The sequence below is a fragment of the Zingiber officinale genome, chromosome 3B (assembly GCF_018446385.1).
Source record: "Zingiber officinale cultivar Zhangliang chromosome 3B, Zo_v1.1, whole genome shotgun sequence".
Lineage (NCBI taxonomy): Eukaryota > Viridiplantae > Streptophyta > Magnoliopsida > Zingiberales > Zingiberaceae > Zingiber > Zingiber officinale.
This window is the reverse complement of record NC_055991.1, coordinates 109,392,905-109,407,237: the sequence shown is the minus strand read 5'-3', so window position 1 is coordinate 109,407,237 and position 14,333 is coordinate 109,392,905. Positions and strand designations below refer to the sequence as shown.

The 14,333-nt window shown below is 33.6% G+C and overlaps 2 protein-coding genes across 2 annotated transcripts; one reads left to right on the top strand and one right to left on the bottom strand.

The window, feature by feature from the left end:
* The first annotated feature begins 4,801 nt into the window (after window positions 1-4,801).
* Window positions 4,802-8,713, top strand: LOC122055106 (WD repeat-containing protein 48-like). Its single transcript, XM_042616496.1, has 14 exons — window positions 4,802-4,903; window positions 5,109-5,267; window positions 5,400-5,462; window positions 5,551-5,640; window positions 5,735-6,004; window positions 6,081-6,178; window positions 6,295-6,330; window positions 7,119-7,239; window positions 7,316-7,552; window positions 7,654-7,749; window positions 7,836-7,901; window positions 8,046-8,084; window positions 8,187-8,321; window positions 8,405-8,713. The coding sequence occupies exons 1-14, from the start codon at window positions 4,802-4,804 to the stop codon at window positions 8,711-8,713; spliced, it is 1,821 nt and encodes a 606-aa protein (XP_042472430.1).
* A 2,421-nt stretch (window positions 8,714-11,134) lies between these two features.
* On the bottom strand, window positions 11,135-11,608 carry LOC122055105 (cysteine-rich receptor-like protein kinase 24). The gene is made up of 2 exons (XM_042616495.1): window positions 11,386-11,608; window positions 11,135-11,295 (listed from the first exon to the last, which is right to left on the bottom strand). The coding sequence occupies exons 1-2, from the start codon at window positions 11,606-11,608 to the stop codon at window positions 11,135-11,137; spliced, it is 384 nt and encodes a 127-aa protein (XP_042472429.1).
* Window positions 11,609-14,333: the final 2,725 nt, after the last annotated feature.

Below are 14,333 nucleotides of genomic sequence, written 5' to 3'. Positions count from 1 at the left end.
GGACGCACCGAGCCCATCGGCTCCCTTCCCGTGTCGTCCTTCTCGCCAACTGCGTCTTCCACTTGACTTCCTGCGCTCCTAAGCTCCTGCACACTTAGACACAGGGATCAAAAACAAACAGGACCTAACTAACTTGGTTGATCATATCAAAACAACCACGGGGTCCAACAGTTTGAGGGCGAAGAGACAGTGAGCTATCTTCTGGTACTTCCTGCTGCTGGCGAAATGGCACAGGAAAACAGTCTTAAAGTCATGGAAGCGGGTGATGGACCCATTCGGCAATCCATCAAACCATTTTTGTACAGAGCCAGACAGAGTGTTCAAGAACACTCGACACTTGATGGCGTTGTTATATTGGTGCAACAGCGCAACGTTCCGAAACTTTCAGAGATGATCCTCCGAATCCTTGCTACCGTCATACTCTCCGATAGCTGGGGGCTTGTACCCCTTCGATAGCTTCTCCTCGAGTACCCTTAGAGAGAAGGACACTTGCTCCTCAGGCTCCCCCTGAGGCTCCTCCCCGAGGACTATGACCTTCCCTTTCTTTGAGTCCCTGGGCGGGGAGCTTTTCTCCATGGAGGCATGTGGTTCTTCTTTCTTATTATAATAGTCCGGACCCTTGTGATAATAGTCTGGGCTAGGTTCTCGATAGAAGGCTGGGGGGAACTCCTCGGACTGTTTTCTCTTAGATCCTCTATCCGAGACGTGAGTAGGGTCCTTGAAAATTATAGGCATCTTGTACGGTCGCGAAGTAGTGGTCTGTTTTTCGGAAGCTGCCCGCCTGTTGGCCTCCTTGAACAGTTCATACTCCTTTACCATCATGGTCATGTTGATTCTTCCGGTCTCCTCCATCTTCACACTCCAGAACAGGTGAAGGAAGTTCCCACAGACGGCGCCAAATTGATCTTGTCAGGAATCTGAGTCAGACGAAGGTCGGATGACCTGTCGCTGGTGTTGATGGAGAGGCGACTCTGACACCATTATTGTACATGCCCCGAAGAATGGACCCCCACGTGGCGCTGAAGGACGGCGGTAACTAAGCCAGTGATACTTGAGCTCTGCGCGTACTCAGACAAGCACACGAAATGTTAGAGGTCATAAACCAGGGAAAAAGTCCCCAGAGCAGGCCCTTCGACATTGAAATCAGGTATTTTTTCCCCCAAAAGAACAATGTACGAAGGAGAAAGAAAAGTAGAAGACAAGTGCAAATGTGCGAGAGAGCGTACTTGCTCAAGGGAGATGACCTGCCTTTTTATATGACAGTGCGTACCTCTGCGGGTGTCAGGACCTGTCTGGTGATGGAGGACGTGTGACACCCTTTTGTGGACTGGAAGAAGATTCCATTCTCAGATGATCACAGACCCTTGGAATATTCCTTGACATACAGTAGTTATTTTCTGACAGGTAGTTACGATTCCCTGATCTTGTTGTCATGTAGCGTCTTTCGTCCCGCCCGGGTATGACTAGGGTAGCTCGGAATGATCTATCAGGTATAACACCTGGTCTAAGTCTTGAGAGATAGGGAGAGCTGATATGATATCGCTCAAGAGATGACCGGGAGTTGACCTACTGAGAGAACCAGGCTTGGATTTAATCGAGTTGTGAAAACCCGACCAGTTGGAGCAAGTCAGGTATCATCTTGATTGCACACCCTGAATCAGATCTGGGATCCTGATCTGCAAGCACCCGACCGGGTATCATGTGGCTAATGACACCAGGCGGTCATACCTCTTCTTTCCCTAACTGCTGACTATCACGTCCTCCTGACTGTTGACTATCACGTCCCCTTGACTGTTGACTGTCACGTCTCCTTGACTTCTGACTATCATATTTTCTTGACTTCTGACTGTTATGTCTCTTTGACTTCCAATGACTAGACTCTACTCTTATACACCGTACTGTTACTCTTCTTGTTCTCCTTCCTCATATTTACTCTTTTTATACGTCTTTATCTTATTACTTTGCACAATGTTTTCTTCTCTTTATTAGAGGTTGAGAATTATTATCTCCTCTTTGCGCAACAATCTGCCATAACTACAAAAAGGACAAGACCGACTTGCGCAAACCAATTGATGATGAGGAGGATACGAGGATCAAGCATGTGCAGTGGGTTCGTTTCTAAGCTTCATCGATGATGTCGAAGCAGGAAATTAAAATTTGTGATATAATCTAGTGCAGGGTGTTGGTTTCTGAGCTTCATCCGTGTGTTAGAAGCACGAAATTAAAATTTGTTATCTACTGTAAGTACCCATAATCTTGTGTGGCAAATGACAAATGACCAATGGTAAATCGTGATTCGTTTATCCCTAATATTTCTGTCAGAATAAGTAAATTACAGATGACTATTTGTTAATAATAGAAGTGGTCAAGGTATAAGGAAAGATATATTTGAACATATCAAGTTAAAATCTCAAATATATGGTAACACCTTATGTTTCAACCATCGTATCATAGGAAATATAAATAATCATAATTTATATGGCAAAAAAGTGATATATTTGCTCCTAGTATCTCTATCAATTCATCTTAGATTAATAGAAAAAAAATAAATTATAGTACTAATCATTAAACAGATAATAAAATATTACCATTTACTACCAATTTCTTATCTAGCCATAATCTAGCACTACCATCTACTGTGGAAGCGGAAGAGTAAAACCCTTGAATAAAATTTCTATCAGAAAACACAAAAAGTTCTGGATGATGCAAAAAGCTAAAGGAAATGGAAAATTTTAGTGAATATAAGTCTGGAGGGATCCATGGGACTGGCTGCTATACTTTTTAGATAAAATAGTATAAATTAGAAAAATTAACTTAACATATATATATATAAAGATCCTAATCCTTTTATACCTAATATTTTTTCAGTAAACTTATTTAAAAAATTAAATTTATTCTTTGTAGTGTTTATTTTTTTAATATTTTTTTTAGCTCAGCTTAGGACAAAACACATACATTAATAAATCTAGCCCGAGCACACCCGCCACAAGTCAAGCACCCGCCACAAGTCATGTGGTGCTTAACTTGACCTGACATATTTATGATGGGTATAAGTTTAATCAATCTAACTAATCAATTTGCATGTTCAATTCAATTAATTTAGAAATTTAATTTTTTATTTTAAAAGAATATAAATTAATTCAGTTGAATCGATTGGGTCATGATTTTAAAAATCTAAATTCAATTAAATTGATTAAATAGGATAAATCAGTCGAACTGATATGTTATTAGCACGTGATTATTATAACAGTCGATCACTAATTATATAACAATTGACTGTTAAACTTAAAATTGAATAACTATTCCGTACTCGATCGTTGGATTCTATTGTCTATCATCAGTCGATTACTAGAAAATAACAATAAATTGTTAATTCATCACTAGTTGATTGTTGAAAAACATTAATTGATGATAGAAAAATTGATTATTTCGGTTTTCAATTGAATTAATCGATGTTATGTTAGTTCGATTTTTGTTGAAAAATTTGGTCATTTCGGTTGATTTGGAAAAAAAAATGATTTAATCAATTTCAAATTGTTCAGTTCGGTCGGTTCAATTTTAAACCGATTGTACCCTAATCATTTGATTAACCCTAATTTTACTTTTTCTTGTTAAAGGAATAATATTGGATGAGTTTAAATTATAAGTTCAATAAATCCATACATATAGATAAACATAGATTTTATTTATTATGTTTTTATCTACACATATTGCAAATAATTAGAAGGTATTATAGGTATAATATCAATTAATTAAACAACTGAACAATAATTGAACATTAATTAACAATTAACTGACTACATAATTGGTTAAACTAAAATAAAATATTAATAATATATATCAAAACTATAATTTTGTTTAGAGATATATTTTAAAATTTATATGGTCATTTATAGATATTATAGTATAAAACTGAAACAAATTAATCAAGAAAAGAACTAAAAAGAAGTAAATATTTATATTTAAATATTTTTAAGACTTGGCGATATATATGGATAAATTCTATCAACTGCATCTAGTCAATCCTTGATTCTATAAATTAGCATGATTAAAGGATAAGCTAGACTTGTTTATTTGTTACTTTTTAGATTAGTTACTTTTTTTATCATTCTTTTCAACTTTATTTTCATTAATCTTATTCTTTCTTCTTTGCTTCCTTCTTTCTCTATCCTTGAGGGTTCTACAAGAGATTGAAGATCCCTTGTGATCAAAGTCTCTCAAATTAAGGTATGTTGTGCTTTTGATTAATCCCCTGTATGATTTCTTTCCTATTCACTTTTTTAAACTTTATATTGTTTAATCTCTTCATATATACTAAATATATAGAGATTGATATGTAATAGTTAATATAATTTTCATGTTTTATCCATAAATCTAATGATTATAGAAATTAGGTTTTATTCCCAGTATTACTTAGAAAATTTATTTCATAAACATACGTTCAATATTTAAGTAGATTAATTATTTTATTTTTAAACAAATATATTTTTGAATCTGTAGTTTATATAAATTATTTTAAGTAGTACATTATATTTAAGTTCGTAATCTAAAGTTTACAAAAAAAAAAATTATTATGAGTTTTTATTTTCTGCATTCAATAATTTAAGAAATTATTTCTATAATTAATTTACGATATATCCAAAAGCATAATTAAGTTTATAAATAGTCGTGTCTGATTTCTGTGTTCACAAATATACTTATAATTAATTTGTATTCTCCATCAAAAAGTGATTTTCTTAAGTTATTTCTAATCAATGTGATACTGAATGAAAAATCAATTTGTAACAGGAAAGAGTCAAGAATGCATCGTGTGGCAAGTTCCAACAACACATCTGGTTCAGATCGTCCTCCTCAAAAAGAGAAACGCTTATCATATGTGTTGAATGATGGAGATGATAAAAAGGTCCCTAAATATCATATTACATTGACCTTGCTGTCTCTTACTTATATATATACTTTATGTTCATCCAATTATATCTTTTCTTTGTGACCTACTAATGATAGGGAGATGTGGCATTGTAATTGTTTGTGTTTTCCTTACGATAATTGATTTCAACTCTTTTAAAACTTGGTTTTGAGATTGCTACAGAAGGTTTCTTTGTTTGCAGCATTGTGCAGGCGTTAATTGTGTAGTTGTGTCAAAACCATCAGTTTCAGATGGCCATGACTATGTTTTCACCGGCAGTCGAGATGGAACATTGAAGAGATGGGTTGTAACGGATGATGAAGCGAGTTGTTCAGCAACATTCGAATCGCATGTAGATTGGGTATTGTTCTATGTTTTCCACGAATTCTTTAATGAACATCCTTTTACTGGTAGTTGATAGAGTTGCGATAGATGAATTGACTTAACAATTCTATATGCCACGATGGTTTTCTATTGTTATGATTCTGTGCAGGTAAATGATGCAGTTTTGGCTGGCGATGTGCTTGTTTCTTGTTCTTCAGACACCACAATCAAGGTTCTTCTTCACTTGTGCATAGTAGAGTATTGGTGACTTTTTAGACATAAGAGTTGATCATTTAATTTCTCACTTGTATATTTGTCAGACATGGAATTCCTCGTCTAATGGTGTTTGCACTGGGACTCTCCGTCAGCATTCCGACTACGTTATGTGTCTCGCAACAAGTCGACAAAGAGTAATTGTTACTTATAATGATGCTTTAAAATTAAGGAATGAAATGGACTACTCACTTAACGTTCATATTCTTTGAACATCATGTGGATAATTAGAGCAACATAGTTGCCTCAGCTGCGCTTGGTGGTGAAGTTTTCATATGGGACCTTAATGCAGCTCATTCGCCGATCACTAGCCCTATTGACACAGCTGAAGAAATGATGCCAAGTCTATGTGGATGCAAAGCTAGCGATGACATTCTGATCCACAACACCCAATCTCATGGGCACAATCCCGTTATTGTGGAGGGACACAAGAAGTCATCAATATATTCTTTGGCCATGAGTGATAATGGGAATGTGCTTGTATCTGGAGGAACTGAAAAGGTGACTTAGGATTCACCTAATAATCTTTTTTTTTCCTTGCGTGTTTATTTTCAAATGCATTCATAATTATTTGTAGGTAATACGTGTTTGGGATGCAAGAACAGGGTCCAAGAATATGAAACTTAAAGGCCACAGTGACAACATTAGGGCTCTGCTTCTTGATTCTACAGGAAGGTTAGCACTTGAGATTCTTGTGTGATTGGCATTGAGAGCCTTTTGTGATGTTTTGATATTAATATTGGTCACATTCTAATTAAATTTATCTTTTTTATTTATTTTTATTTTTCCAGATTTTGCCTGTCAGGATCATCTGATAAATTGATTTGGTACGCATTAGTTGATGAATAAACTATTATATGATTTGATGAATAAAATTTTGTATCAACACTGAAACATTACTACAAAATTTTACATTAATTTAATTTAGGAGATAAAAACCAAACAAATAATTATAACTCGAGAACTAAAAAGATTTCAACAAACCATATATAATTTTTTAAATAAAATACAACAAAATCATAGATTACTAAAAGTCATATGAATAATACAAAAAGATACATCATCGAAAATTAAATTAAAAAATGTGTACGTAGAGGATCTCTAAGTAATTCTAAATACCGACAAACATCAACTATAACATCAAAATCACTTTTACCTATAAAATTAACTAAGAAAAAAACTAAGCACAAATTACTTAACAAGTACATAAAAAAGAATTACATAAATTTAAGAAATCAAAAGAACAAGTCACAATTTATCTTACTAGTTTAATTAAGTTCTCGTTTGAGATCTTTAATCTATATATATATATATATATATATATATATATATATATATATATATATATAGTCAATTATTTTCAATTCACTTATTTATCACTAATTAAATTACCAAATTGATATATGTTTAATTGCCAATTATAATAAGTTAATATATGTTAATTATCATCTTTGAGTCGTTGCTAATAAATATTTCAATAAATTTACTAAAATATGAATCGCTTAAATATATCTTCAATATGAATTACTAGAGTTAATAAATAATAAGTTGCATCATAATTGTGGTGACCTTCTTTTATATAATTTGTTTATTTAAGAGACTTTGTGGTATGTAGCCTATGGGATCTTGGTCAACAGCGCTGTGTGCATTCTTATGTTGTGCACAAAGATTCAGTCTTCGCACTTGCTTCTACTCCAGAATTCACCCATGTTTATAGTGGTGGTAGAGACCAATCTGTAAATACTCCACTCCCTTTACTTGCATTCTGAATCCAGCTGTAAGACTGAGCACTGATTAATATTTATTCCATAGTTATACTTGACAGATTTGTCGACAAGAGAGAGCATTTTGCTTTACAAAAAAGAAGATCCAATTTTACGAATGGCCTTATGCGATGATAGTATTTGGGTTGCGACAACAGATTCATCAGTAGACAGGCTGCCAGCTGAAGGAAACAACCTTCAAAGAATGTTAAAAAATGGTGCTTCTTTCATAGCCAGAAGCTTGTCATTTACAAGGTCAAGAAATTCTTCAGAAGGACCTGCACCCGTAAGTAGTAAAATTTGTCTCAGCTTTGAATTATATTCTAGGAAAATAATTGTGAGATTAGATAAATAAATTTAAATTTCATGAATGAAATGCTTTTGTAGGTTACTTTATACAAATCACCATCTTTAACAATTCCAGGAAAGCCAAGAATTCTACAGTATGAAATTTTAAATAGTAGAAGGCATATATTGACCAAGGTAGTAGACCATTTTCTATATTTTTCATGAATGTTTTTCTCATTTTTATGGTGCTTTAAAATTTTTGAGATGCATTGTTGATTTAGGATACTTCAGGTTCAGTTAAGTTATGGGAGATTACCAATGGGCTCGTCATTGAGGATTATGGAAAGGTACTTAAATTGGCACTGTAATGACATATCGATTCCCTATTTATATTTTTGATGTTTCATATAAATTGATCTAGTGTTTAGAAGAGTTTGAAAGAAAAATCATCAACCTTCTTGCTAAACTTAGACATGAATATTCACTTGCAGGTTTCGTTTGAAAAGAAAAAGAAAGAGCTATTTGAAAAGGTAATTTTGATATTTCTATTATTGTGTATTCTTTAATAAATTATCTGTTTCTCTAAATAGATTTGAAACATTTCCTCTCTTTTTCCACTTGCATAGTTTCAGGCAAGCATACCAGCATGGTTTACCGTGGATAATCGACTAGGTTGCCTATCGATTCACTTAGATAATCCTCAATGTTTCTCAGCAGAGATGAATGCTATTGAATTAAATTCAGAAGCGGCACAAGATGATGCAAAGGTTAACTTGTTATTTTCAATGTTTCATTTTATTCATATCATTTCTTTGAGATGAATTCTGAAACTTTTTAGAAAATCTTACAGATAAATCTAGCTGAGGAGACGCTTAGTGGTCTATTGGCACATTGGAAGGCTAAACGAATGAAGAGGATGGAATCTCAAGCTTCATCTAATACCGATATTGAACAAGAGAATAACACTCTCATGGTGCACCCTTCTTTTGAGTTTTCTTCAAACTCACCTCCATCAATAGTTACACAGGGTTCAGAAGGAGGTTATTGGAGAAGAAGGAATACAAACTTAGATGGTACAAAAGATGAGAAAGATCTACCTTGGTGGTGTATAGATTGTATTCTAAATGGTAATCAATCTCAAAGAGAAGTTACCAAATAATTCTTATTCGGTCATCTTATTCAACTTACATTTTCTTAGTCTAGTTTCTAATTTTGTTGCTTTATTACTTCATTGTTATAATTATAATGGAGGATCAATTGTAAGTAAATTAATGTGACTTTGGTTGTGCCCTTGTGCCCTTGTGCTGTGTCCAAGTTTAATTCTCATTCTAACCATCTAAACAATACATTTCACTATTTACTCTTGGTGGATAATATTTACTCTCTGATATTAGGCTTGTGCAGGATTTTTTCAATAAATGAAAATGATAACTCACCCGAAGAACAAATTATTTAGGATAATATGGTTTGATTCTGATAAATTTATGTTCATCGTCATCAATAATCATCTTGTCAGTGTAAAACATCTCGATGATATTATGAAGTGATTTGAATAACTCTCTAGGATCCGTTATTACAAAAGAAACTAAACAATAATAATAATTCTCATGGCAAAGGATAGTTCGGTGCAAGAAATTTTTATAAAAGAATTAGACTATATTAGAATTACATTACAAGAGATTGTTTCGGCAACTAAAATCCATAATCACAAGATTATATGACAACAACTATACTTGTACCAAGACTCCCCCTTAATAGTAATTCTCACGATGCTAGAAATATAGGTGTTTTAGGGTAAGCTACATATATCACATAGTACTCATCTAGTTTAAAGATAACATTATATATGTTAAGTGCATGTTTTGAGAACACAATACCTTCAAATCTTATCTGGTTTCAAAGGATAAAAATTCTGGTACATAAATAAGCTTTGAACCTGGGATTTAAACTCACTCAAGTGAATGCAAAAGTAATGTCGACCTAATCATTAACAATTGTCCAAAAATAGTAAATTTTCTTACCCGATGAACATCTAATAAAATTTGACAAAAAAAACATAGATTTGAAATCACAAGGAAATTTAGTAATAAATCACACAAATTTCATATCTATTTTTGATTTCTCAATAGTTTTCACATTTTCAGATAACTATTTCCCAAAAATTGAGAACAAAAAAAAATAAGAATTACAAAATTTCCCAGATATCATGGAGATATATCATCACCATCAAATCATATTTAATTTATCCCAACTATATTTTGTGCCGACTACATTTTGAATCTAATGTATCGTAAACATGCATGAAACAAAAACAATGGAGTTATATATTCAATGCTTGTATGGAAGAAAAAGTTTATCTACCATTCAATCTATCTTCCTGTAAGCACTTATAACGGTAACATCGTAAGTGGAGAAGGATCCATATTTGTTAATTGTCAACTTTATCTCAATTGGGCTTCTCTCTACTACAAACTCTACTACAAACGTGGCTTGTTTTGGAATGGGAAGAACACTTGTTTCATTATCCATCATCCGCGAATGATGTTATCGATATCAGGTCGATCACTCACTCAATCTTGAACACACAATAATGCTATATGTACACATCTCTTTACTTGGACGTTGATTGTGGATGATGATCCAATCATCGGATCCACTAGTTTAGTTATTTTTTCCTCGTTCGACATCCTCCAAGCCGGTAACATTATGTTTTATGTTTAGTGATAAAAACGTGTTAATTCACTGACCAAATAAATGACAATAGTTTCTTGAGATGAAAATAAATTATAAATAGTGTAGTAAAGTTGCATATAATTTTACATATAAAATATTAAAGGCAATAATATTATGTGCACAAACTTACATATCCTATAATGCTGATATTATTCTCCATGTGACGAAAGTTTCTATTTCTTTGACCATTGATGATCTTCATGATAAGAATTTCAAAGCTATAAACATCATATTTCACTAAGAATAAACCTTTCATTGCATATTCAGGAGACATGAGCCGCTACATGTATTAAGAATATATCAATTTTAGATTAATAGAAAAAATATTTATGGAGTTTTCTTCGTAATCCAAGAAAATTATTAAAGTTTTAATTTGTCTCTTGAACTCCACATTATTTTTGTAATTTGCACCACAAATTATATTTTTAAAAAATACAGTATTATTTTGTCATCTGAATGTCACATTTTGGGCACCATTATCAATTGCCTTTGAGCAAATGACGTAAAGTATTCAACTAAACACTGTAAGCTATAACATGCATGCATACAATTATTGTGCAGTCAACAATTTTTTCATCTAAATTTTAAACTCATGAATCTACGATAAAGGGCAAGGCGGCAACAATGTAAAACTTAGAGAGCTATTCCATAAAATATGGCATTTAACTTGCAAATTTGCCAAATTTTTAAGTATGAAACAAAATTTCAGCTACACAACTCATTGATGATTATGAAGTGCTAATGCTAAGTGCTCATAATTAACTTACAGTGTGCCAACCACACGATTGGGGTTGCACTCATTTTCATTGCCCCAAAGATTCTCGCCATACCAAAGTCTCATGATATTTTAAGATTCATGTTTTTCATCAAGCAAGATGTTGCTAGCTTTAAGATCACGATGGATGATCTGCAACATTGAATCCCTGTGAAGATAAAGAAGACCACGAGCAATGCCTTCTATGATGTTGAACCTTCTATTCCAATCTAGTACATCTTTCTTCAAGGGATCTGTTAATTTCACAATTATATATGCTTCAAGAATTGATTGCATAGTTTTTTTGTCTAACTTTTTTCATATATAGAGAAATAGTTACATACCAAAAAGGATGGCATCTAGGCTTTTGTTTGGGAGATACTCGTAGATGAGAATTTTTTCATGGGCTTGAATGCAGTAGCCGAGCAATCTGACCAAGTTCCTGTGCTGCAATTTAGAGATGAGAATGACTTCATTCTTGAATTCCTCCAAACCTTGCCCTGAACTCCTTGAAAGCCTCTTCACCGCCACTTCTTGTCCTCCAGGCAACACACCCTTCAACACCATCAATTAATCTCCTCTTAGAATTGACACAATTTGAGCTTAATTCATTAGTTCTTTGGTTTAAATTTCACCTTATAAATGTAGTCAAAGCCACCCTCTCCGAGCTTATTTGACTCACAAAAATAGTCTGTCGCAATTTGAATAGCATCAAATGTATGAACAGGAAGATCTGAGTTGTTTCCTTCTTGCTTTTCTTCTACATAATAGCTCAAGCTACAAAAGTCCCATACTAGTCCTCCACTCAACTGTGAACTAGCCATTGAATTCCCTTTTTTTCTTTGCTTCACTATAAAAAGATGAGATTTTAGTCATAATTAATATTGAATACTGGTCACTAAACGTAGTTCTTGTGACAAAGTTGTGATAATGATTATATGTGACAAAAAAATTACAATAAAATTATCACAAGTAGTGGTTTTAATCATGTGGTAAAAGGTGATTCACTTGTCCCGAGTGTCCCGTCATCCCGTCTCTATGTCAATACGAAGGAGGTAAATCACGGATGATTACTTAGGACAACGAACCTAGGAATAAAATTATTGTCACTAAAGAATATTTAAGTGACAAAATACTAAGTTTTAGTGAAAAAAATTATTCTTTTATTAATATACATTTTTAATTGTGCTTCTTCACCATCCACATATGTAATAATATTATGCACATTATCATCACCATCTCTACTGTTTGGGACTAACAATATGATAAGCCTTATTCCACTACCGGGCATATATCCTATTACTGCAAAGCAATTTTAATAGGATGAAATATAATAGAAACTTCCTTCTGATTTTCATGTTATTAAAAAAGAAAGAAATTGGACTTCCATGGTGTTCTTATGTTTTGAGTTGATGCATTCAAAAACTAAAGCATGATAATTCAGTCAGAGTTACTCGTCAAATAATGAACCAGAAATATTACTAACCTTTTCTTCTTGTATTATCTTTTCAAAATAAAAATGATAATCTCAATTAGCCTCATTAATTATTTTTAGGATGATCACTCCGGCCTCAGAAAAGTTTTCCATCGGTCACTAGGATAAATCAGAAAATGCACGTGGCGGCCAGCCTAGAAATCTGGCATCTTTTGATTACGTTTTTCATTTAATTTTTTTTTTATAAATAAATTATAATTAAGATTTAAATCACGAATACTTAAATGATAATCTAAATATTCTACCGTGAGTATTGATACTTATCCTGAATATCCAGGTAGGGTCGTCTCAAGGTTTCATGAGGTTCTAGGCCAAAAAAATTAGGTCTTTAATAATTTTTTTTTAAAAAAATAAAATTTCCCCTCACCCTTTTTCATTCGAACTTGGGACCGACAATGGTGGGTTTAAATTTTTTTTTTAAAATAAATATTAATTTAAAAGTAAATTTTTATATAAAATTTAGTTTTGTAGTTTTTTTGAGATGCAAAATTATTAATTAAATTTTTATATTAAGTTTTGATAATATTTTTTTTCAATTGATAAAATTGCTAGATTATTTAATCTTTCTTGAGACATTGTTAAACGTAAATAAGATTTTATTAATTTTAATTTTGAAAAACTTCTTTTTGCCAAAGCTACACACTACAAGAAAATTGGGATTCTACAACACTTAAACGACAACGTTTTTTTTAAAAAGCGTTGTCCTTTTTTTTTAACAACGCTTTTAGTGAAAACCGTTGCATATTTCATTATTTTTTTATTAATAGACAACACTTTTCTAAAAATCGTTGTCTATTAGTTATTTTATGGGTCAAAGACAACGCTTCGTAAAAAGCGTTGTCTATTAGCCTTTTTTTAGTGTCTACGACAACGATTTTTAAAAAGTGTTGTCTATTGTTAAGTTCTCGTCTAAATCTAGATTAATACAAACCATTGGATCAAGTAAGGAGTAGAAACCCCCTAGTTTCCACCTATCTTCCGATTGTTTTTGATCCCGAACCCTTCTCCCAACTCCTCATCTCACGCCGACCTTCTCCATCTAACTCCTCCTCGCACGCCCTCTCCTTCCAACTCCTCTCCGGCAAACCCCTCTCCGGCGAACCTCTCTCCGCGAACCACTCCTTCGAACTCCTCTCCGTCAAGACCGCGGGATTAATCACCTTATTCCTTCACATCTTCATGCCCTAATCTCTTTGCCTCCGTCGCCTCATTCACGCTTCCTTCACACTACCCAATCTCTTTGACCCCACCTTCATCAAGCGGCAGATCCCGGTGCTAAGGCAATCGACCACGACAGATCAACCCATCTCTTCGCCTCCTTCGACCCCGACGTTGAGGCAGTGTGACTATGACAGATCCCAGTGTCTTCTGGTATGCTACTATAACCCCAATGATTCCGTCGATGCGACACATTCCTCCCTCACATCTTACCGACACCGCGTTCTTCCATTCCGTCCGCTTGTTTCTTAGCTCTCGCTCATCCCTTGCTTGGTCTCTTTTCCTCCTTGCTTTAGCCCTTCTTCCCCTGTTGATTTCTACCTCCGGTAGATCGGTTTCGTTCCGTCCGTATAAAAGGGAGCGATGGGAGGCGGTAATGGCTAGAAGTCGAAGATGGCGCGGGAGAGAAACATGGAGAAGAACAAATCGGCCAAGGGTATTTCCTTTTGTTTATCTCTTGGAATTGTTAGGATGTATACTAAAAGCCTAGCTTTTGGTATAAACATTTATCTAGAAATAAGAATCACATTGGTCAAATGTCTACATTTATGATAAATGTAGTTGTTCAATTAATTTATA